Source organism: Malaclemys terrapin, chromosome 1 (assembly GCF_027887155.1).
Source record: "Malaclemys terrapin pileata isolate rMalTer1 chromosome 1, rMalTer1.hap1, whole genome shotgun sequence".
NCBI lineage: Eukaryota > Metazoa > Chordata > Testudines > Emydidae > Malaclemys > Malaclemys terrapin.
The window spans coordinates 164071360-164097659 of NC_071505.1; the positions used below are offsets into that span (position 1 = coordinate 164071360).

Genomic DNA, 26300 nt, shown 5'->3' on the forward strand with positions numbered 1-26300 from the left:
AACCTCTAACACCACAGAACTAGCAGGTTAAGAAATACAGTAGGTGTATCCCAACTCCTGTGGTTATCAGGCCACTTCTCTCTGCCTGCAATTTGGTCCTAAATTATAAACCAACCCACTGGGTACAAAGATTTGCAAACAGTAGCCAGTTATTATAAATAATTGTGTTTTTATTTTCCTTGTTCTATACTTCAGGGCTCCTATGCCTGCTTTTCATTGGGTACTTATAAGTATATTTCTACCCTGAAAAGTGACATAATAAAAATGATGATGTGGAGGTCCATATGCAGTATGTAACCCTGATTTTAAATAAGACTTATTTAATATGCAAGTAAATTTTTCCCCCTACATACCAGCCCCACATATGTTTATGTTCTGAGGAAGAAAAATCTGTAACAGTTTTCCCGCAAAAATATAATTGCATCATTACTGGAAACAAGTACAACCCTTTCTAGTGTAGATAAATAGCCTGACAGTCAAAATCTGTTCTTTTGTATTATCACCAGTGATAGAGATTCTGCTGTCCTAATTATGTTCTCAACTATACCTGTTAACTTCAGATTATATTTTCAGTGATGCATGTGCAGCCCCAATACCCTTCTCTGTAAAATAATAATAATCTGAAAAACTTGGTTATGGTGGTTCCATGGTTCTGTCAATTTTCCTGCTTAAAGGTAATCTACAAAGTGTGTGGGGGAAAGGGAGGCCGGAGAAGGAATATGTTGGTGCTGGTTTTTATTTTTGTATCTTTATGAGATATGAAGAAGACTGAAGAAAAAAAATTATTTTTTTTCTTCAGTTTACTTTCTTGCCTTTTTTATACCTTAGAAGTATCAAGTTTTTCTTTCTTGCTTTTTGCTGGAGGTCTCCTTGCTGAGCCGCAGAACTGGAAAGAGAAGTTTTCATATCTTAATTGAAGGCGGAGGAGTAGTGACACTTTGGCCAAGAGATTTTTCCTCCTAATTATGTGTTAAATGTTTTTGTTAACACACATACTTAATGAAGGCCCACAAACAAAAGCAACATTATAAACAGACTATCTAAAAATCCCTTCTCCTCTGAATCGCTCAAGCTTCACTGCCATCATAGGTTTGATTTCGTAATCCAACTAGTTCTCCAGTCATCCTTAGTCTTCCAAATGAAACGGAACACAAGACCTCAATTCTATTTAAAAAAAACAAACAACCCCCCCAATCCTTCCTCTTTTAAAAGCACTTTTCCTTCCAAGCTTTTAGTCCCCCTCTTTATATAGCCTAAAGAATACTTCGGGGGGAATTCTGCACCAGAATTCATGTCCCTGGCAGTTTTCTTTGCTGCCCCACATAAAAATGCTGGGGAAGCAAAGGGAAGCTGTAAGAGTGGTCATGTGCCCCTCCCCAGCAGTGTTGGCATGTAGTTTCATAAGCCCAAACCAGCCCGTAGAGGATTTAGGGGTAAATCACTGTGGGGAAGGGCTCATCTACTTGTCCCAGCTGGGCTGGGGGTATGGTAGGACAGGACTTCCTCTTCCTCTGCAAGGAGTGGCCGAGGAAACCTCCCCCGGATGCAGGAAGCTCCATATCCCCCTGCCCCCATCGCTCCTAAACTGCAGGAGGAGGAGTCACTGTATGGGGATCTGCTCCCCCATCTGCCCGACCCCCATGCATCTGGACCCCCGCATACCCAGACCCCCACAACAAACCTCAACCCCTCACACCCAGAATCCCCCACCAAGTCCTCCAGCCACATACCCCATCGAGCCTCACCCCATGCTCCCAGACCTGCCCTGCCCCCACCCCACCCCCTGCTGAGCCCAGACCCCTGTCAAGCCCTTCCTCCATGCATCCAGACCCCCAGCACTGCACCCAGACCATTCCCCGCTGAGCCCCCCGAACTTGAATCCCCATCCCGACAAGTCCCACCCTCCTGCACCTGGGCCACCCCAAAAAGCATCCCACACCCGAACCCCCACCCCACTGAGCCCCAACCAGCTGCACCCGAACCTCCCTACTAAGCCCCCAGCACCTGGACCCCGTACTGAGCCCAGTCCCAACACCCAGACCCCCCTGCCGAGCCCCAACCACCTTTACCTGGACCCCCCCCTGCAGAGTCCCATTGCCCCCTGCACCCGGAACCCCCCAACGAGTCCTTGTGCATTAGGGTTGCCAATTTTGGTTGGATGTATTCCAGGAGGTTTCATCACAGGACATAATCTTTAATTAAAGATTAATCTTTTAATTCCTGCAGACTCCAGGACAATCCTGGAGGGTTGGCAACTCTGCTGTGCATCCAGATCTGCCCCTCTTTCCCCGCCCCCCCCCCCCCCCCCCGCACTGAGCCGCCCACATCCAGATTGCCCCACACAGAACCATCTCACTCCACACTTGGATCCCCCCACACTAAGCCCCTCCACCCTTAGTTCCTGCTAGGCTGAGCCTGCCTGCCCCATACCTGGTTCGGGGGCCAGGGCTGGGCATGTATGTGAGATTCTGTCCCTCTCACTTGCTATCTTGGTGCACCTGGTGCAGAGGGAGAGGGCCCCAGTGTGTTTCTGGGGCAGGCCCAGCTCTTGCACTGTGTCAGGGTTGGGTGCAGTCTCACCACCGAGTCCGTGTCCTGGGGCGAGGGCTGCAGGGTGGTCTCCCACCTTCATGCAGCCAGTGGCCTGTGCTCTCCACTGCTATGCTGGAGCCTCCACATTTATTTATTCATGAATAAAATATGCAGAATTTTTATGGTTTTGGCACAGAATTCCCCAAAAAAAGCAAAAAAGAGTACAAACCCAGTGTTTTCCTTCGCAGATCTGCTTTAAATAGCTTAATCTGGTATAGAAGCCCAAATATCTATCTCAGTGGATTGTTTCTGCAGAATGAGTCCCTAAAATATTGCTAGGAATTTTCTTTGTGTATGTAAGTAAAACAAACAAAACGTATAGTTCAATTAATTCTACTGTTCTTATTCACTCCTAGAAGAAAGCAGTTGTTCTAACTCTTCAAAGCGGGATTGGATTCCATCTGATTTGCACAAGGATACACTTTAACTTCTATCTTTTAGTTAGATACATTGAGAGGGATTCCTTTGCAGGCGCGCTAACTTTCTAGGGATATAATCTCCTTAATGATGGTTTGTTTATTTTGCTCCTGGTATGTTGGCGCCCCAGAATCCTTTTAATTTATTTAGTAGTCCAGGGAGGGAGCCTCCTGAGCAAACAGTTTGGATGATTTGTTCACAGGTCAGGAGAGATGGTATTCACACATCTTATTTTACAGAGGGCTCCAAATTTCCTGTTGCCAGCCCTGAAAACATGTATACCATGCCCATCAGTGGGGTACCTGAGCACCTTAATGTCATTATTAATCCAAACACGTATTTAAAATCTGATGTACTGCAATCTTTGGCTAATAGTTTTTCATGTCGACTTTCCCCCCTTCCAAGCTGAAATCAGAAGGGAAGCCTCAAAAGCAGATCTGCCAAGTTGTTCTGGATCACTTTGAGAAGCAATACATGAAGGAGCTGGGAGAGGCATGGAGCACAGTCAGGTTATTTTTTCTCTTTTCATTACCCCATAAAATAACTGCAAAGATCTATATAGAATTCATACAAACTGGACACTGTGCTTTTGATTATTTTACGGATCAACTAAGATACCAGCATGGAATGATAGATGAGCACAGTCTTTAATAATTCCAGTTAAGCATCTGGGAAATGAGGGAATGTGCAGGAAAGATCACATTGCCTGATGTAGAGATACAGTTTAGGTGACATGACCCTTCTATTATCATATGCAATCTTATCTTTTCATTCTTGATAGGACATTATCCCACTTGGACAAATCCCCTCAAAGAATTGAAAATATAAAGGCTGGATGTCTTCTCCATAACCATAACTCACTTAGTTTCCACTTTGTCTCTTTTTCTTTTCACAACTATGTTATGAGCTGAAAGCTAAGTATTAATCATAGCCTTGAATTGCTTCATCAGTGAGTGCCACGATGATCGTCAAGACAGACTTACAAAATGGAAAAACAGTTAAAACGAGGGAATATTTCATAACAAAATAGCTTTTATTATTTTTATCTTTAGGGGTTTTAACGTGTCTGAATAATGTCAAAAAAGCAAAACAATTGTGAATACAGCCAGTTTTAAGAAAAATAAGACAAACAAATCCTTGGTCTCTGTAACGTTTCACGATAAGTAAAGAGAAACATATTTTTTCCTTTTCTTCTCCTCCCTCCTGATTTCCTTTTTTCTTTCTGTTCTTTCTTCCTCAGAATACTTAGGGCCAAATTATGATTTGGCTGAAGTCAATGGGATTTTTGCTTTGACTCCAATAACACCAGGATTTGGCCTATGGAAAGCCCTTTAGGGTCAAAGGAGGGGAGGTGCATCAGCAAGTTTCATATTTCCTGTAGCAATTTATTGAAAAGTGAGGAAACAATAATTATATCAGACAGTGACCAAAAAAAGATCAAATGAACTTCAGAAATATTCACACTATAAAAGAGGAATCACTCCAATTACAGAACAAACAGTAACTTGATTTACCATTAATTATATTTATTTCCCTGGGTACTTTTCTAGGCTCTGCCTGATTAAAATTAACATTCTCTCACTATTCAGCTTCTTCTCCTGCTATATCCTTGAGTGAGATCATAATCCCTATCTTACAAACGGGGAATCGGAGTCACATCGAAATTACGTGGCATCCCCAAGATATTTCAACAGAGCTTTCACAGTTTACACAACTGCAGATCTGCCCCTTAGAGGTAGAGTTGGAGAACATTGTTTTCTAAATTGGCAGGATGGTAAAACATACCGGTATTTCGAATATAGTTCCCATTAGATAGTTTTCTAGTACCGTGTGGGCAGGACCAAACCATGTTGGGATAGAACTGAAAAATATTTTAGAGTAAGTCAGAGCCTATTATCAAACATTTAATTTTCAAACACTTCAAACGCTTTTTGTCTCTGTACTCATTGGCTAGTCAAATTGTTAAAACAACAGATCCTTCTGAATTGTTTTCTAACCGTTTTCAAAGAAGATTGAGGAACCTAATAAATAGATTTGAATCTGATTTATTTGGTAACTTTCCCTAGTATTAAAAGACCATCTGTAATGTTTATTTTTTGTTTTGTTTGCTTGTTTATTTTCAGAAAGCTTCTTCAAAGAAGATTGTAATGGATGTTGTATTAAGTGTGTTTATTTTGGTGCCTATTTGATCTGCTCTTGGAGTCACTTTTTAGTTTTATGGATTCAGTTAGTCAGTATCAGTCAGATCAGTCCATGGTGTGACTTACGACTCCCAAAATGTAAATGCTAACAAAACCCTGTTGGGTTTATTTTTTTCAAAGACTGCAAAAAAGGATTCCAAATCAGCAAACACTGTTATCCTTTTCAATGAAAACCAAATATATTAAACTCCCCTTCCACCCTCAGCCCCCGATTTCAGACAAATTTAATTATTTGCAGAGACCATTTACTATGTGATAAGTTTTACTGTGGAATAAAATACTTTTTATTTGTGAGATTCACAGTATTATACAATGATTATTAAAGAATACATGAAGGGTTGATTTAAAAGAACAAGGTGAAAGATTAATGGGGAGCAGCGTTGGGTTTTTTGTTTCTATCTTTTTTTACAAATGAGTTCACAGCTTCTGTATGCTTGTATGCTCCTGAGATCCTGTATATAAAAATAATGGAGGTGAACCAAGTGTTCTGACTTACCCTTTCTCTTGACATGAGAACAAAGGGATATTTCATGAAATTGAAAAATAACACATTTAAAACTATAGAAGAAAATACTCTATTACATAATTCATAATTAACCTGTGGAAACAGACTCAAACTACTAGAATACACTTAAAATATCAAAATTGTGGACGAGCACAAAACCTAGCTGTGGTGTTTGCTTTAATTCCCTGAGATGAAGGGCTTGCTACATTATGGAAACTTAACTGTAACCTGCCACTTATTAATATAACTCTTCTTTGTTTTTCCTTTTTAAACCTCCAGGGAGGTGCTCACATCACCATTGTGCTGGCAATATGCTGTTCTGCTTAATAAATTCAGCTATTCCTCTGAACTGGAGAACAACTTGCATTTGAAGGGGTATCATAATCTCTTTCAGGAAACCTTACCCTATCTCCCAGGATCATTAAAATGTTACATTAGTAGAACTCCTGGGAGATTCCCTGCACAAAAACACCACATTGGCAAACTCAAGGAATATTATCTGCTGAATGCTGCTTCACTTCTGTCGGTGCTGGCATTGGAAATAAAGGATGGGGAAAGGGTTTTGGATATGTGTGCTGCTCCAGGTGGTAAATCAATAGCTATGCTACAGTGTGCCTGGCCAGGTAATGTATTTTATTGTTATGCAATTAAAATACAGAAATCAGGTTCCAGATGCAGTTATCAAAGTTATTTGAAGGCATGTTTGTGTCTGTTATGAGATTAAATTTCAGTTTAAAAGGGACACGGTACTGAGTAGATTCAGATTGTTGAAATCAGAATATTGTGGAGTCAGTTTGTCCTAGTATTAGTAGTAAGGTCAAAAACCTGGACATGTTAATATGTAAATTGGCTTCATATTAATGCAGATTGAAAAATCATTAACAGAGTGGTACTGCTTTTTCTTCCTGTCTAGAATGCACTCTGTGTATTGTGTACTGCTGCCAATCATGTTACTGTAACTGTAAATTAATCACAGAGTTCTTAGCGCAGGAAAACAAGCTTTTTTTCAAGTGTCAAATATTTTTACACCTTTGTGTTAATACGATATGTAATTGCACAGGGTTGGCTGGACAAGAACATACAGCAATCTCAGGGTGTGTAGATGGTGCATAAAAGGGATAGGCCCAAGTTCATTAAGCAGAGTGAGAATCTTTGGAGAATGGAGTACCTGTGCCAGGGGGTTGTTCTACACTTTAGCTGTAAGGGGATCAGATTGTTGGCAAAGGAAATGAATAAGCTTTAGGAGGATGATTTCAACCAAAAGAGAGTGACCGTTATGATATACATAGGTCATATACACAGCCCGCTATGGTTCTTGTGGTGTCAGGAAGTCCTAAAGGCAAGGAAAATGAATGGGAGTATTGAGTATCTAAGGGCAAGAGCAGGAGGAAAATGAGATGCTGTTGCTTGGACCAATGCCTGTACATAGCAAGGTTTAATCTAAATGGGTAATTGTCATGGCTATAGTGCAGGGGTTGGCAACATTTGGCACGCAGCCCGCCAGGGTAAGCACCCTAGTGGGCCGGGCCAGTTTATTTACCTGCTGACGCGGCAGGTTCGGCCAATTGCGGCCGTGGTTCGCCGTCCCGGGCCAATGGGGGGCGGCGGGAAGCCGCGGCCAGCACATCCCTCGCCCGCGCCACTTCTCACCGCCCCCATTGGCCCGGGACGGCGAACGGCAGCCAGTGGGGGTCGCGATTGGCTGAACCTGCCGCGTCAGCAGATAAATAAACTGGTCCGGCCCACCAGGGTGCTTACCCTGGCGAGCCGCGTGCCAAACGTTGCTGACCCCTGCTATAGTGCTAAAAATAAAAAGAGCAAGTGTGTTTATGTCAATACTAGTAGGTTACAGCCTCTGGTAGGCGAGGAGTTGAAATGCTTTGGGAACATAAGATGAAGACCAAGCTTGTGATTAATTAAAAAATGACATGTACATCCTCCCCATAGCAGTAGAAAGATCTCAGAAAAATGCTCATACCACTGCTCTTTGAATATGGGTTACAGTTTTAAGTTTGTTTTACTGTGAAAGTTTTTCACTCTGTAGGTATTTATTACTAAATATTTATGGATCACCTTTTAGGAGCATGTTGACATTTTATTAGGGTTTATAAAAATCCATTAGTGTTGTAAAATGTGCAGTAACATAAGCACATACGTTTATAATCTCTGACAATCCCAGGGAAATACTGAAACGTCTGTAATTGTAACTTCTAATATTTATAAAAATATAAGAGCACTGATTCTAGGTAATTTGTGTTTAGGTCATCTTCACTGTAATGAGTATGATAGTCTGAGATCAAAGTGGCTGAAGCAGACACTAGAATCCTTCATCCCAGAGCCTCTGATGAATTTAATTACTCTCTCTGAACTGGATGGGAGACAGATTGGAGATCTCCATCCTGAATTGTACGACAAGGTAGCACCATTATGTATTGGCAAGTTGATGGAATTAAAATTATACTTTTATTTTTCTCTTCCTTCCTTTCATACTGTAACCTGACCTGCTCTGTAGCTATTTGACCATGTCCTGTGAAATGCTCATGAAGTGAAGATGAAACTTTTTATTTTAATGTTAAAACTTATTCTCCATTTGATGGTCCTTCTGATTTGTCTGGGAGGAGTCTACTGAGCTGACCACATGTTTTCTGCATACTTGAGACTTGTGCATGTGTCTTTGAGCATATGTTACATGATGTTGCTTATTGACTCATCACATTGAATTATGAATAATACACAGCAGTTAGTACTCTGTAACATTTAAATAGATGAATAAACAAGAGTGATCAAGCGTGGGAGCTATTCAAATGGATGATAATAATTATAATAATATTGATGGTATTCATGGTGCAGTAAATAGTGTGTGGTTTTCTCAGACATGCACAAAAATGGTAAAACATTTTAAATTGTATTTTTTTCATGCTTCTAAAAAGCAAAAAATGATGCTTTAAATTTCTACAGAAATTATTTTCCAATACTTTCACATCAGATGCATTGCACAGATAGTTAACTTCTTGACAGTTAATACTTTTGTTCATTCTTTTACTCATTGGCTGTACAGGTACTGCTGGATGCTCCGTGTTCAAATGACAGAAGTTGGTTATTCTCTTCAGATATTCAGCAGGCTACACTTAGACTCATCCAAAGGAAGGAGTTATCTGCTGTACAGGTACAGCTACTAAGGTGAGAAGTGGAAAGAAAAGCTGTTAAAGAAGCTTTTTCATGATTAAATTAAATAATATTGTGGCAAGATTTGGTAACAAGTTTCATGTACAGTACTCCTTCCACTCGGTAAGTGCAGAATGTGCTGCAGTCTGTAGCATTGTTAAATTTAAAGTTAGATAAGAGTTAATGTAGAGCTATTTAAATGTAGAACTGCAATATAAACACCAGGGTCCAAATCCTCAACTGACATACAGCCCATGCCATTCTATTGACTTCATTACGAGTGCAGCTTCATGTAATACTTGGCCTCAATTGCAGAATGATTCAAAACACCCTGCTATCATACAGAAACAAACACAGAGGGAGAGGGAGCACCTAAAAAGTTCGTTGTGGCTTTAGAGGTATTTTTTATTCTGGCCGTATTCCACATTTTAAGCAGAGGTTTGAGTATGGTTTATAATTTTTTTTTTTTTTTTTAAACATTTTATAAAGTCTGCTTACCCTGCAAGAATCCATGTTTACTTTCAATGAAGTGGTCTGTAACCATGTCCAATAGTGGAAGATCTAATCAGGCATTTTTCTCTGTTACTTTTCAGCAGAATTATCACTTGAAGTTCACTTTTAGGCTAATTTGATGACAAACATGCCAGTCAGTGATGGTTACCACTAGAGTTGTCACACTAGATCTCAGATTGTTCTGCCTCTCTGTTTGTGTTAGTTGGACTGTTTCCAGGAGGAGCGTAAGGGCCCAGTGTTGTCCACACTTATACACACAAACTCAGTAGGTTTACCCATGTGCGTTTGCAGGATTGAACCATAAGTTTTTAGCTGTCTGTGCTGCTGCTGCAGAATTGTTATAGCTTTGCAGTGTTTGAGGCACATGCTTATAAATAAGAGGTTAAGCAGCAATACAAATGGTAGTGTTTATGTAAAAATTCACAATTTATTCCAAATCAGGCTTGTTATATATTTTACTTGAAAAGAAATTTCATTCCAGTACAAGTTTCTAGGTCAGCAGTATGGAAAACTGAAGCCCTTTCTTTATCCAGAGCATGAGAAACAGCAATGCAAGCTTCCCCACAATACCTGTGATACATGGGCGGGGGGGGAGAAGGGGGAGTAGCTCCCTTTGATGGACACTCAGCCAGCCAGTTAGCTGTAAAATCCCTCCTGGTCTGTTCTCTGCTTGCTTTACCTGTTAAGGGTTAATAAGCCCACAGGTAAAGAAAAGGAGTAGGCATCTGACCAAAAGAGCCAATGGGAAGGTAGAACTTTTTAAAATTGGGAAAGAAACTTTCCCTTTGTCTGTTGTTCTCTGGGCTGCAGTGACACGGAGCAGTAATGCTGTAAGCAGCTTTAAGCCAGGTCTGATTATAGATTATTAATTCATACCTTGAACCTACTTATCTGGCGCCGCGGATATGTAAGAAAAATTAGGGAATGTCTAAAAAGACACAATTAGGGTTATTTCTTTTATTTCTTATTGGCTTGTGGATTCGTCTGTGCTAACCCCAGATGCTTTTGTTTGCTTGTAACCTTTAAGATGAACCCCCAAGAAAGCTAGTTTGAGTGCTTGATTTTTGGATTGCTCTTTTAAAATCTAGCAAAAGCCTAAATTCCAGATGTATTTTCTTTCTTTTTGTTTTTAATAAAATTTACCTTTTTTAAGAACAGGATTGGATTTTTGGTGTCCTACGAGGTTTGTGCATATGCTGTTTGATTAGCTGGTTGCAACAGCTGATTTCCTTTGTTTTCTTTCTCAGCTCTTCCGTGTGTGTGAGAGTGTGAAAGGCTTGAGGGTACCCCACAGGGAGGAATTCCCAAGTGCTCCTTCCTGAGTCCAAGAGTGTTTTTGCATTTGGGTGGTGGCACCATTTATCAAGTCAAGGTCTGAGAGTGGCAAGTATTAATTTTTAGAATCCTTGTGGGCCCACACCTTCTGCACTCGGATTGACAGAGTGGGGATTCAGCCTTGACAGTACCTTTCAGATTTGGTTTGACTATATTTTGGTGAAAAAGGAATAGTGCTGAAAGTTTATTATTTTAGCAATGATTTAGTTTTTGCCTCCAACCACATGAAAATTAATATTTTTTTCCTATTAAAGCCTTTTGGTTTACTATTAATACAACTGTTGTCCTTGTATATGTGTTATAGAAAATAATTTTTAAAAGTTGAAACGAATAATTAAATAATGCAATATGGTATAATAAATGAACATGTCTTTGGTGCTGGGTTAAAGAAGAATTATTTTTCTTTCAAAAAAATAGTTTCTGCAGCTGTATATTGTTTTATAGCTATTGATCAAACACTAAACTTTTAAATGTGCACAATGATTCACTTCAGAAGTATCCAGCTGTCAAGGCAAATTGAGAGAGGAATAAAGTAATCTTTTTTTTTAAAGAGTGTTTTTTATGGAAGGCTCCATAGGAACAGTGTAAGATACTTTTGCATGACTTCCAGAGAAAAAAGGCCTCCCAGAAACCTATGATTGATAACAGAAATATGAGTGTCTTATTGCAGTAATGCATCATGTCACCCATTTCCTTTGAAGAAATCAATCACATTTGAAACACTGACCTCCTTCGGTTTTCTCTTTTCAATATTTGACATATAAAATCTAATTTGTGAACTTCTAGCAAAAGGAAGTATACATCATTCACTGAAATTTTCCAAATTTGTATAAATCATTCTGGATTATAATCCTGATGTAGAAAACTCCTGACAGCAGGAACCTGGTTTTTAAAAAAGCAAGCCAAAAAAGTGCCTATCACCCCAAATAACATTTAATACAATTATCCTTAAATCTAGAAGAGAAAAACATCACATCTGCTGAATGTGCAGTGAACTAGCCTCAAACAGTAGCAGCAACAAAAATTTGGATTTGTGAGGACAATATATTTTTGATCTGTAACTTCTAGTAGAAAAATGTTAATATAGCTTTCCTTCCAATGGGCTCAATAAGACTGTAAATTCAACAACATATTCACTGCAATTTTTCACTTGTCCGGATTCTGGAATTTAGGGACTAAAACATTTTTATTAGGCTCCTGTTGTCAGGAGTATGTCAAGAATTAAGATTCAGCAAGTTATGTAAGCATGTGCATAGTCCCAATGAGTTCAGTAAATGGTTTACTAATGCTTTGGATTTCTATAGTATCTTTTATCTCAGGATGCTTTACAAACACTAATGAATTCTCACAACACCTCATCAAGAAAAAAGATGAAACAGTGTCAGGGAGAAGCTAAGTGACTTGTGCAAGATGAGTCAGCAATTCAGTGGCAGCGATAATAATAGAATACAGTTCTACCCACTGTCAATTACTGCTCTGATGGCCTGTGCGTGACTAAGATTGAGGAACATAAGAATGGCCGTACTGGGTCAGACCAAAGGTCCATCCAGCCCAGTATCCTGTCTACTGACAGTGGCCAATGCCAGGTGCCCCAGAGGGAGTGAACCTAACAGGTAACGATCAAGTGATCTCTCTCTTGCCATTCATCTCCACCCTCTGACAAACAGAGGCTAGGGACACCATTCCTTACCCATCCTGGCTAATAGCCATTAATGGACTTAACCTCCATGAATTTATCTAGTTCTTTTTTAAACCATGTTATAGTTCTAGCCTTCACAACCTCCTCAGGCAAGGAGTTCCACAGGTTGACTGTGCGCTGTGTGAAGAAGAACTTCCTTTTATTTGTTTTAACTGAGTTCAAATCGTGGCTCTAATAGAGACTTTACCATTGATCTTGAGCAAGTTGTTTAAAGTGTCTACCTCAGTTTCCCTAACTGTAAATCAGGGATAAATACCTATTTACTTCAGAGATTTTATTAGATTAATTAGTTCTTTGTAAAGGCTGAACATTTACATTGTTTAGCTGTAATTCTTATAGAAGGAAAGAGAATAATAATAAAATGGATGAAATGCAAATGAGATAAATGGCCCAAAATTTGTGATTTTTTTTTTTTTTTTTTTTTTTGTAAATCAACTTTCAAGTTAAGGTATAGAAATGCAGAGCCAAACAATTGTAACTCCTCCTTGTAGTAACAACTTGTGATGACTGTACAATTATGATTACTGTATAATAGTGTTTGCAGGCCCAGATTAGATTAAACTGATTTTTTTAAAGGCAAATTTGATTCCCCCCCCCCTCTTTTTTGCTTTATGATGTCATTGCACAGCAGAGCTAAGGTTGTTTGGGCCAAAATTCATTGGTAATACTTTAAAAAATGTAGCCAGTGCTCAGGATTTCAGTGCATTTTAACTATATCGGAAGCTTGAAGAGTCTGTATTATTCTGATCATTTGATACAGAAAAATATTTTGACACAGAATGCTAAGTTTCTTAAAGGTCTTATTTTAATTTTAAATCACTCATTGATTTATTTGTAAACTTTTGGAAAATTCATCCAGTACTCAGAGTAAGAGCTGAAATTTTGGAGAGTACACACGGTATTCTTTGTATGTAATGCAGTGTTTGAATTGCTGTATACAATTCAACCTTAACTATGGAACTGTGACAGGTAATCCATAATATGTATTTTTATTATTACTGTTGTGCAACTGAAGTGCTGTAGTGCAGTATTGTGTATGTGCTTGTGTGTATATATAACTTCAGTTTTACTATGAATATTGGTAATAATATGTATTTTAAATGGTTTTGGTTAGCATCTCTTTTTGTAAGCCAGGAGGCTTACAAAAAAAGAAAAGTGAGTGAGTGAATTCAGAAAAATAGAGAATTAATAGCATTCTTTAAACCCAGGTGCAAATAGGTAGATGCTGCACAAGCTTCCTCAGAAAGCTTCTGGTCCGTGTTACTCTTGGTGCTTCAGTCCTAGGCTTCTCCTGAGCAGAGATTGCTGATCATGCAGCCGCACTACATGATGGCTTAGAGATCTACACAAATGGGTGAACTAGAATGAGCTCACCACTTGCCCTTGTGTCATAAGATAGGATTTTCAGCACAGTTCTCCAGGTGACTAGCTAATATGGTAACCTAATATGCCTCCTAACATGCACTTTCCCCTTGAGTCCAGCCTTTTGAAAATATTCTTTCTTCTGAAAGAGAGTGAACAGACTACTGCTTTTCAAAACACAGCTATTATATGCTTATCTACTTTCGCCAGCAGTTGAAAAATAGTGATGTGGTCTCACTAAAGAATTTATTCATTTTTAATGAAAAATGGCATTTAATATGTAGTAAATGTTGTACATTACCAGATATATTTCCCCCTCAAAATTTCTAGGTTATTTGCACGTTTCCATTGAGGTGGTGAATTTTGCTTAACATGATTGGAAATAAACTACAGCGCTTCTTTCCATTCGTTTTCATTTTTTATCATGCTTTGTGTTCAGAAAGAGGAGAGATGGATTTTCTGTCTCTATGTGAATAGATAAAAAACCTTATTTTTTACTAGAGCAGCATCCAGTAATGCAGAAAGATTGACTGTTTTAATTTCTTATCTTTTTTTCTGGGAGTTATAATTCAGTCATTTAATTGCATTGGGCAGTACAAGGTACACAGATCACTATACAAGGTCCTAACCCAGGTGAATATTTCTCGTGATGCTTTATTTAAACTTAAGAGAAAAACAAGACTCTTTTTTTCACTTTCACATTTTTTTGTAAGCTTCATGGGGTTTTTTTTTTTTTTTTTGGTCTTGCTATTTATTGCTGCTTTCTGGTGTTTTGAAAGACAGAGATTGAACTCTTCTTCCATATGTTGCTAAAGAGGGTCTGATTTCTCTGATTACATGTACAGTAGAACCTCAGCGTTATGAACACCTCGGGAATGGAGGCTGTTTGTAACTCTGAAATATTCATAACTGAACAAAACATTTCTTTCCAAAATTTGCAACTGACTTAATACAGGTTTGAAACTTTACCACGCTGAAGAAAAATGCTGCTTTTAACCATCTTAATTTAAATGAAACAAGCACAGAAACCGTTTCCTTGTCTTGTCAAATGTTTTTTTTAAACTTTCCCTTTATTTTTTTAGTAGTTTGTTTTACACGGTACTGTACTGTATTTGCTATTTATTTTTTTTTGTCTCTGCTGCTGCCTGATTGTGTACTTCTGGTTCCAACTGAGGTGTGTGGTTGACTGGTCAGTTTGTAACTCTGGTGTTCATGAACTCTGCGGTTCTACTGTATCCATTTCACACAAGCCTTTCCTTGCAGTTAGTTGTCCCTCTTTAATCAGATGATGGCTGTGGTCCTCATGCAGTAAACCACTTAAGCATGTCCTTAACTTTAAGCAAATGAGTAGTCCCCTTGAAGTCACCTTTCACTCAGTTAACCAGATAAAGTCTTATCGCCAGTGGGGATTTGCTCTTATTTTAGCCATCAGCAACCTGTCATCAATGTATCTGCGCCAGCAGAAATCCCAGTGTTGCCAGGGTAAAACTACTATAAGTGACAATTAACAGCAGTGAATTTATTCCAGAAAATAAATTTATTTTAAGGTCTGTATCTCAGTGGTCTGAGTAGCTTAAGAGAATAGCAGTTGGATACAGGGCTCTTCACTTTTAGCCCTTCCATTCAAGTCCAGCTGAAGTCAGTAGTGACATCAAAGCTACAGTATTACTATCTAAATGCCGTTCAGTGACGTGTGTAAATAGGAATTGGTTAATTTCCTAATGAACAAGTGTGTGTTTGTCACAAAAATATCATACTTGGCATTAATTTGGCACTGTTGTTAGTCTCCGCAGAGAGGCCAAGAACTGAATGCATCTGGGGAGTGAATTAAACTTATGGGGTATGTCTACACAGCAATTAAAAGCTCGGGGACCCTCCCACCTCATAGGGTTCTAGAGGCCAGGCTTCAGCTCAAGCCTGAATATTTACACCACAGTTAAACAGCCCATGAGCCCGTGTCAGCCAGCACGTGCCAGCCACGGGTTTTCAATTGCCATGTTGACATACCCATGGTTGTCAGCACTGGTGTTTCAGTGCACGGATAGGGCATGTGGGCAGGATTGTACTGTGGAGTTTTCAGTCTCCTGGGGTGTCAGTTTGCTGCTTTTCACTAGTCCTAAGTTTAGTAGAAAAAGAGAAAAGAATGGAAGGTTAGCATCTTCATTTTTCAGTATGAAAAGACTGAAAAATCTAGTTTATCCTTATAAACTGTAAGTGAAAACTGACTGCATAGCTAAGTGGCTACATGTGAATTTTTCTTATAGAAAACCCTAATATCCATCATTATAGAGTGGGATTTTCAAAGGCCCCTATTTGACTTAGAAGCATAAATACCAAGTAGACTTGGTCAAAAGTCGACATTTCTTTTCTATGGGAAATTCTGAAGGGAAAAACTCATTCCATTTTGGAACAAAGCGTAAAAAAATTCAAAATATCTGATGGAAGGGAAAATTCCCCCCAATTTCATTTTGAAATAATTAAAACTGTTTCAAAAATTTCTAAACAAAATTGACTGTCGGTGCCCGAGCTCAGGTTTCTGACTCAGCTGCTGTTCTCAGGGCTTCTGTGCTCCAGTAGAGGTGCCATGGAGCAGGGAGCCTGGAAGACCTGTGGTCCCTGACTCCAAGGAAGTCCATATGTCAGGGCTGCCCCCTGGAGCCGTGGACCCTGGAAGCTCAGGGTCCCTGGGCAAGTTGGCAGGAAATCAGACAAATTTGTGACAGAGCCCGCACGTGTTTCATTGGTATTTCATTGAAATTGATGTTTCTGTGAAACATTTTGTTTTTGACAAATTGGCATTTTCTGAGGAAAATCTGTTTGTCAGAAAATTCCTGACCAGCCCTAACTCCCTTTGGGGCTTTTTAATATCCCATCTGTAGTGCTGCCTGGGATAATTAGGGCTGCAGGATGAAGTCCCTAGGAGATTTTGTGAGTCTTTTGTTCTCCCTTCCCTAGTAGAGGAAGTGCTGCTTGGGTTGCAGACAAACATGGTGTTTTTTAATTAGTGAACTAAGTTGTTGGCATAAAAAAGAACATTCATTCAGCTCAGGCATTTGAAAGTTTGCAAGAAAAGAAGCCATTTCCATTACGATTACATGACTAAGGTATTTAAGTTTTGTGACTGCGGCATATGTGGAATGCCTCCTGCTGGTGGAGGCTGTCTTGCTTAAAAATAGCATTGCCACTTGTGATAATGGCAGCATGGAAACCCAGAGTGGGAACTTGCAAACCACGTGCGACATTTAATATGGAAATAAAATATATCTGAATGTTACACAGCTGATTGTTACAATTCTGATGGTTAAACCATCATGGGAGCAAGACGGAAACTGGTAGTCAGCCTCTAGTACAGGGCTTCTGTATTTCTGGTGTCGTAAATGACATACAGTAGCTCTCTGTTAGCAAGAGGATCATCCCCAGGACTTGCCTCAGAGTAAGAGGGGCCTGTTGTCTTTCAAATTGTTCAGGCTGCTGGGAAAACAAAACAGGTGAGATTTTCCTTTAAAAAAAATTACTTGCTATAACTCCCTTTTTTATCTTAATTATTGTTCGGAACGACATTGTCTCTATATGACAAGAAAGCTTACTGTAATGAGGAGAGAGGAAAGCATAATGCTTGGGACACCGAGAATATTTGTACTGATGTCACGCCATCCCCATGCCATGCTGTCATCACAATATATTGTGAATTAGGTATTGCAGACACAGGGAATTTCCCTGGCCTTGACAGCTTGATTTTGGAAAAACTATGACATGACTCTGGGATGACTGGACTCAGTTTGATTTTTAAAGAAGGAGGGTGGAATTCCATGATCTAATTGATCTCAAATGAGAAGGGGTGTGGATGAAAGTAAATGTGACTTCAGATTCTTTGCTGCATGAATGGTTTAGAAGGGATTCATTGCTCTTTTTCCCTTATCAAAACCAGAAAAATCCATTTTCTGCTTAGTGACCAAAAGATGGCACTGTTGAAATGTTACATTTTTTTTGTAACTTGCCCTGAAACCCATATAATCTTTTTTTTTAACACTGAAAATGGTTAAATTAGTGATATAATTAATGCTGACCCTTCCGAAAAGATGTAGAACATATAATCATGCACAGAAAGAGCCGTCTGGGGACGTGGGATTGGTAATACGAAATACTGTACCGGTATTGTTTTGATATCCACTTATATGTGTGTTTTATAAAAGTCTGGGTTTGTAATGCCATTTTTTTAAAAAGGGATAAAATGGCAACCTATCACATCGTTTAATTTACTTTTAGTGTGAAATACCCACTTCTTGGCATTCGATAACTCCAAAGTTTTTGTGACATTTAAGTGTTTCAGAGTCATTGAATACATGTCTCTACAACAGATCTTTTTATTTTTTGAGATACTGAAGTAATCTTATTGCTCTGTTTTTCTTTTTAATTTCTAATTTAATTTTTAAGTGTCAGTTTCCTCTCCTGTTACATTTAATGTGAATCTTGAGACTTTAAGCAAAGAAAACATTAAGTATGTGTTAGAATACGATGTAGTTTTTCAAAATCACATCCAACAACCCTGCATGGCAGGGGGTCAGATTAGATTACCTTAATAGGTCTTTTCCACCTCTGACTGCTGTAATTCAATATGCATGTTAGTAAATCTGTCTCCAAAGAGATATTCAGTAAAAAATGAGTGATAATGAATTCTTTGTAAATGCATAATTTCTACCATAGGGGAATTTACACTCCTCTTAATTGCATTAGAGTTGTACCTGGGTTTGCAAAACATCCATCTGAAAAATGGTATACAGCTATGCCCTGACTATTACATATGTCTGTTTTGGAAATATTTTAATTTATTTAAAGATTAATTTAATTATCCAAAAATGTTGATATCACTATTTAAGCCATGCATAGTGTGGGAAAGCATCATGCAAACTTCCACAGACATATCTGCCAGTCCCCCTCAAATCTAATTTGCCATGTCCCAGTCCTTTAGTGATTGAAAACATTATTAAACGGTTGTGAGTATTTGATATCACAGTGGGTCCCATAAATTGTACTAATCCGATATCTCATAAAGTACCACATGACACCCAGAGAAGGATTTATTTTTGCCTCTGAACACTTTATTTGCTTCCTCAGTGCCTCTCTTCCCTTCCTTCTTGCCTCATCCTCTTCCTGTTATAAAACCTAATGGCATATTTTGCAGCTTCTCTTCCTATACACATACAGATGTGCATTATCTGCCTGAAAGTCCTGGCTACCTGGAAGAGGATATCTCGGAGTAGGCCTGGAAATTGTAAATGAAGCCTGTTAATGGATAAAATCGGGCCTCAGCAACTTACCATACTACTTTCTTTAGCATCATAAATTATAGGTACATTTCCATACTCAACAGCTTGTTAGCCTCTGAAGCCCCAAAAATCTGGCTCTTCTGAAGTGGTGTAATTATTTTAGGCACCTACTTGGCAAACTGGGAAGCTTCTTTTTCAGGCTGCTGTGCAGGTCATCTTTTGATAGCAGTGATTTGTTAGTAGGCATTTTAATGTTAGTGCTATTAACAGTTTCTCTTGTCTATAAAACAAAAATGGGGATTACGTGCATCAAAAGTACTACAGAGTCTCCCGTTAACAATTGCCCATCCTTGTTAATAAGCAGTCACAGGTGTCTTTCTTATGACTTTTTAAACAAATAGTCTTACAGGAATGTATATTGGATTACTTTAAAGTTTAGGTCAAAATAAGGCTTGAAGTATCAGTCGCTCCTGTATTGAACTAGGGCTTCAGTATAAAGAAGTAAAGCTTAAATTCCAAACCGCTTCAATTGTGTGCAAAGTAATACCATTTTTAATCCAGTATGGTGAATACATGAACTTGGATTTAAATTTTTGAAAACACATTTAGTGTAACTAGTTTTATATTTTAATAGTTAAGTTTTACTAAAGATTGACTTATGATGCGTTAAGAAATATAATTAAAGGAAATTGCATTGCTAGGAACAAATATGATCACAGTTTGATTGTTTTAAAGCAATGTACTTGAGTTTCATTTTCACCAAAGTATTTTTAGGGCCCTTCAGACATTGCTTCCATTTTAATCATACATATTTTGAAATAAGTAGTAGATGTATAAGTGAACTATGCTATTACGTTTGTAGATTTAGAGCCCATTTCTTAAATGTGCAGAGCATCTCATGACAAGTGCCTTCAGTGCCTTATCTTTTTTTATTTTTATTTTTGATCAGCCATTGATTGTATCAGGAGTCGAGCGCACTGAGCATCTGACAGGACTGGATTTTTAATGACTAAGTTCTATGTGAGCAATTACAAGCTGTATCAATCTCCTTTTAACCTTGTGGTGTAAAGTAATCCTTTTAGAGTCTTGAACCTAGATCATGATGTAAAAATTAAAACCCTTTCTTTATTTTGCAGTTTGACCATTGTGGGGCACAATCCTGTCAAAATTCACAAGCTAAGAGTGCTCAAAGCTGGTCTGTTTTTGATGTGAGATTTCCAAGACTTGCTGCAGGAGGTTATGTTGGTCATTCCAAAGGTGCTGCTCTTTCCTTTGAATCACTGCTGCAGCAGCCTAATATTCTAGGGGCACTGTGCTTTTTGGCAAGGTCTTGACCACTTGCACTTGTGAAAGGTGTCATGGGATCTTTAATAAGTGTAGTAGTGGTAACCCTGTAGTTACGGCCAAATCCCTGTTTGGTATTTGTGTTTTATCTACTGTAAATTCTTCCTGCAGTTTCAGCTGCTTATGTTTTTTCCTTTCCTAAACTGCAGTGTAGTGTTCTTGCTGTACTGCTAAACAGCTGGTGTCATCTCCTGATAGCTGTCTGCATTTCCGTGCTGGGTGAAGAGATTTCTGCATATTTAAAGTTAGTAAGTCACTTTGGAATTCTCTAGGAAGAGGTGCTATATAAATGTAAGAGACTCTGCATGTTTAGCAGTGAAATCTCATACGTTTGTAGCTCGATAGTAATCTGAGCCACATGGCTTTGCACATCTGGAAAGCTTTGTCAGGGGAGAGGGGGGATCTACTTCTGTGAAATTGGGTACAGTAGATACTTTTTTCAAGATGAGGGGAATTCTTCCCAACATATACTGCCTCCCCAGTCAGGACTTCGCCCTTTCTTTCCATTTTAGAGGTTTAAAGATATGTTGGTAAACAAAACACCCATGAGAGGAAAGTATGGTTTTGTGATTAAGGCACTGGACTGGGATTCAGGAGGCCTGGATTCAATTCCCAGCTCTACCAGAGACTGACTGTTCACCTTTGGCAAGTTGTTTAATCTCTCAGACTCGGTTCCTCATGTGTAAGAAAGGGGGAGTACTACTTCCTTTCTTTCCTGTGTCTGCCTTGTCTATTTATAGTGTAAACCCTTTGGTGCACAGACTGTCTCTTCCAATGTGTTTTGGTACAGCACCCAGCGTAATGGGGCCCTGATCTTGGTTGGAACCTCTAAGCACTACTGTAATATAAGAAAGAAGTTTTTGTAATTTGCATGGCATAACCCCAAATCTCAGCACTTCCCTGAACCCTGTAAATAGTGTTAGTTACAGTACTGTACATAATTCTATTTACATGAATCCTCTCAGGTTCCTGTTTCTATAGGGACTGCTTGCTGTGGAACTGCATTCATGAATTCTTCAGCATCTCCAAGTTCTATCCAATGAGAAGTGACCTAAATTCAGGAAATAATGTTGACCACAGCATAGGGCTTATCCTTCAACTTTTTTTCAGTATTATAATATTTTCATTATCTACAAAAACTCCTCCGCCCAACAGAAGCAAAACTGGCCGTTTAACTAGGCAGTGTTATCCCCTCTCAAAATACTGTTCTGTAGTGTCAGACATTAGCCTGAATTCTGAGGAGACACTTTACCACAGTGTCTTTTGGATTAGAAAACAGTCCTGCCAATTGAGCCTTAACTAACTAATTTCAGAAAGATAAATTGCAAATGCTAGAATGAAAACAAAGCAGAACAGGCAGCCCACAGAGGCACTAAAGCACCTGGTCTAACTTGTCCTTAAGCAGGAAAGAATATTACTTAATTTACAGCACTTCCCCCAATGTGCTTATTTGTGAAGTCAAATATGTGTTGCTGGCTACCTGCCCTGTTTTCCAGTCAATTGTGCTCCACTAGTCCTGGTGGCTTGGCTGGCCTAAACATCGCCCCATTTCTTTTACAAACAATAGGACGGTGAGAGAATGGAGACAAATGCAGAAAGAAAAGGAGGGTGAAGAGGCAAATGGGTGGGGTGAGAGAGAAAGGGCAGAGAAGTCGCAGTGTGTTTGGTGCCAATATTGGTGCTTCATGTCCCTATTTCCTGCTGAGAATGATGTGCAGAAATGGCAGGTTTGAGGTTAGCTACTCAAATGTGTGTGCTAGCACTGCATTAGATTAAACTACAGGAAGCCATGTGTTCGTTCTGGTAACAAAGCTAAATAGGATTTGTGGGAGGAAGGGAGTGAATATTGCACTCTGAACAGAAAGGAGGGTTGGCAGGAATACGCAGCAACACCCACTCACTTGGGAAGCTGAACAGAACTTTACTGTAATAACAATCACTGAAAAAGTTACTCCCTCTCGTGCCTCCTTAGCTTCCTTGAGCAGGGCTTTCCTTTCCATGCAGAGCTCCTCTGACCCTTGACTTATCCTGAACCCAGTTTGGATTGGGCTTCTCTTCATTGAGGTTTCACCAATAAAGGGGGAAACTCCCCCAATCACGTTGAAAGAGCCCATTCTTTTCTTCAAGGTCCGCTTTCCTTCCTCCATCTGTCCTCATTGTGAAGTGGCATTACTTATCTGCCAAGTGGGAGCTGCACTGAACAGCTCCCCCCACTGGTCTAGAGTGAAATTATACCTCTCGTTTTAACTTTCTCTTCAAACAACGCATCCAGCTGAATAGTGTTTTAATTATGCTCCTAGGATATAAATACCGTTACGCTTTGTATGAAACGCCAGTACCAAAAATATGACTTTATTCTTCCATGACACTACAAGAGCAGTATTTTAAAAAAGAATTTTTCCCATGTTATCATAACTGTTTCTTTGAGACATCGTACATCACTTACTCCCACTTCTTCCAAATATCTTCTGCTGATTAAATATATATTCTAATATGACCTATCCCATCAGATCTCAAAAGTGAAGCATGGCCTGGTTAAGCTAGTTTTGCGTGAGATCCCTGTAAGGAACACCAAGGTGTTGCATAGGAATAGGTGGTGGTGGCAGCATTTTTCCTACTGGATCACTGCTGAACCTGTAGGCTGGCATGGTCCTAGAAAGTGCTGTCTCTGCAGGTGCAGTCTTCCAGAGGAGATATAAAACTGGGTCCTGACCACTCGAATACATTAATATTTTCATAGCCCTTTGGAAACATTAAGTTGTTTATTCCAAGTTGAGTAATTGCATTCAGCTGCCTTTTCAAATGAGAGGGGTATGCTTCAGTAAACTTGCGTTTAGTATTGCCAACTACTGAAGTGGGCACGTTTCAACCAGAGGTGGCCATATTCCAGTAGTGACTGAAGTGATCTATTTACATATCAGTTTATAAATCCCTCTTAGGAGTCTTCAGGGTGAAAATTGCTAGAAGAGAGATTGTTTTAGGACAACAGCTTTACCACCAGGAGTAACTCTTTTAAACATTTAATGATGCTAGGTATGAAGAATACTACAGTATTCGGAAAAAGTAGGTTGTATTGTACCATGACTTTTTTCCCCTTGCTCCCATAACATTTCATCTGTGATAGTTGAATGTGCCTTACAGATCTCCTTTCAGCGTTTTAAGAACTTATTGTGCTGTATTTCCCCCCCCTCTTAATAAGATGTCTGCTTTAATTGAAAGCAAATGGGGTCCCTGTTTCTTTTTCTTGTGTTTGGAGATTGAGGAAAAATAACAGATGCCATTTGTAACATTGAGACTGTATGTAATTGCTACGGTTTTATTTTTGTAAACAGAGCGGTTGTGCATTTTAACTTTTAGCTTTTATGCAATTAGAGACATTTGATTAGACAAAGCATTTGCTGATTAAGGGCCCAATCCTGCAGCGGTAAAATACATGGAAAAGCTTCTGGATCAGCCCCAAAATATGTTGCTACTAAATGATCAGAGTTATTGACCCATCCTAGGGAGATTGTAAGATGATACAGTCGTAGGGCACCTTTCAAGTAAGCAGTAAGTCTGATTTGCAGAAATGCATGCCAAACTGCAAGCCTAATAATTCTGTGCTGTTACTGCAATTGCGTGTTCATTTTGGTGTCTGCATGTGCAAATGGCCAACTAGGTATTTAGCTGGACATTTTTATGTTCTATCACCCAGTTTGTATGCACAATCACAACACTCCCACGTGCAAATTAGGCATGCATTTGTGCATGCCCATATTTGAAAATCAGGTCCAAAGAGTACTGGTTAAACGTTGGTAAGATGATCATTCTGAAGCACACTTAGAATTGTATATTAAAATGCTACTTGTACATTGTTATATGCCTTTAAGATTATCATAGGGTAGTTTGGAAATACACACTTAAATGGGATAGCAGAACGTAACACAGGTAATTCCCTGGTTATCAATGAAATGCTCAGTTGTGACAGTTTGATGAAGGTTTATTTCCTGTGGGTGTGGTTTGTTTTTTCCCATTTGGTTATGTTTAATGACTCTGACTGATCTAAATTTGGGTGTTTTTTGGTTACTTACAGGTCTGCCATTAAAGCTTTGTGTCCTGGAGGATCTGTGGTCTATTCTACGTGCACTCTCTCGAAGGCAGAAAACAGTGATGTAATCAGTCACATCCTAAACTCCTGCAGTAACGTTCTGCCTGTAGATATAAGTGAACTGGCCAATGTCATTTCCGATGAGTTCTCTCTGGTTGCTGGTGTCCAGCCACATGAACTTTTAGTACTTCCAGCGAAGGGGAAAGCATGGGGGCCTATGTATGTAGCTAAATTAAAGAAAACGTAGTCTAGGTGGCATTATTAGGCTTTTGTAAGTCATATTGACAGATTCTTATTTATTTTTAATACACTGTATACATATGCAATCTGTGCCAAATATTTGCCCAAGTAGCCTGGATTTAGAGTTGTGAACTGGTGTATCAGATGCTGTCAAATGATCATTAAATTTGAGGTTTAATTTGTAAATAGGACAATATCCAGTGTGGCCTAAGCTTGCAGTTGGATCAGTTGGCACAAACCTCTGGCATCTGGATCCATGTGGAGCCCATTAATGTATAAGTCTACAGAGGCAAATGTATTCCAGACTCCGTAATATCTTATTTATATATTATTTCATCTTGAAGAGTCCAAAAGCACTTAACCTTCTATATAGCAACATGGCAGAAATGCATCTGCGTTTGGGGTGAAGGGCAGCAGCCAACTCGCACAGACCTTGCTGTACAGTAAGGAAGAGAGGATCTTCAGTGTCTGCCTGAGGTGGACAGGACCTTCGCCATGGTCTTATCTGACTGACCTGCACAAAATAAACCTGCACAGAACTTAACTACTCTTTCACAAGAGGATGCAGAGTTGCATCCCCTCTGCTGGGTTTGAAGTGGTCCCAAGGAGTCAGTATGTCAAACCTGATACTCTCACATTCCTGCTAATGGCACAAAAAGAAACAAAGTTGCTTTGTTAAAAAAATAATAATCCTAAAATACTTTCATAATGAAAATTTGTTGACAGGAAGACAGATATACAATGTAATGATTTAGTCTACAGAGACATTTTGTTCATCAGGGCAGCAGTGAAAGTACAATGCACACGTTTTATATTGTTTTCTATAAAAGAAACCTGAATCTTTTGCCTTTTGCTTATGAATAACTGTTTGGGGGAGTGTGGGTGAGAGAACCCTGAAGAAAGGAAAAATTATCTTCAGTGTTTCCTTGCACTAGAGTACGATGGAGAGTAAACAAGGGTAAATGGATCTCTTTGGGCATGAAGGAAGCAGATGAGGGTGCCACATGTTACACTCTGTAGGACAGGATGTGAGACCCTGGCCCAGAAGATGCTGATTCCTAGATTCCAAGGCCAGAAGGGGCCACTGTGCTCATCTAGTCTGTGGAAATTTCTGTATAACACAGACAGGGCTGAGCACAGCCTCCATTTTTTCATAGTGGAAGAAGGAGCTGGCAGACTGCTAGAACCCAAGTGGGATACTAGAAATCAGCCTCAGCACTCAAGACTTGGGTTAACCTTTTAAATACTTGCTAATCCCCAGGTGCTTGACACCGTGAGGACCGGCCAATTCACTCACTCTCTGGCCTAAATGACGCTCTGAGAGTGAGCGAGTGTGCACGCACAAGCATGAGAATGATTTGATAGCCTGGTGGCTAAAGGACTCACCAGGATGTGGGAGATCCAGGATTCAATTCCCCTGCTACAATGGGTATTTATCCGGAGTGCAACAGCTTCAACAGGAGAGACTGACCCCCATGTCAGAATATCTTATGTCCCAACAGTAAGAGCACTGACGGGAGAGGTGACCAATCTCAGTTCAGATCCCTTCTCCCCCTCAAGCAGAGGGAGACTT

At 39.4% G+C, this 26300-nt stretch overlaps 1 protein-coding gene across 2 annotated transcripts in view; it reads left to right on the forward strand.

Moving 5' to 3' along the window:
• Window positions 1–25571, forward strand: part of NSUN3 (NOP2/Sun RNA methyltransferase 3) — a 30619-nt gene extending 5048 nt beyond the window's left edge. For both annotated transcript variants that reach the window (XM_054046123.1, XM_054046115.1), the window contains exons 2-6: window positions 3415–3518; window positions 5995–6338; window positions 7977–8131; window positions 8774–8895; window positions 24473–25571. In XM_054046123.1, coding sequence (XP_053902098.1) covers window positions 3484–3518; window positions 5995–6338; window positions 7977–8131; window positions 8774–8895; window positions 24473–24734 — 918 coding nt within the window. In that variant the 5' untranslated portion in view covers window positions 3415–3483 and the 3' untranslated portion in view covers window positions 24735–25571. The remainder of the gene's footprint in view (window positions 1–3414; window positions 3519–5994; window positions 6339–7976; window positions 8132–8773; window positions 8896–24472) is intronic.
• Window positions 25572–26300: the final 729 nt, after the last annotated feature.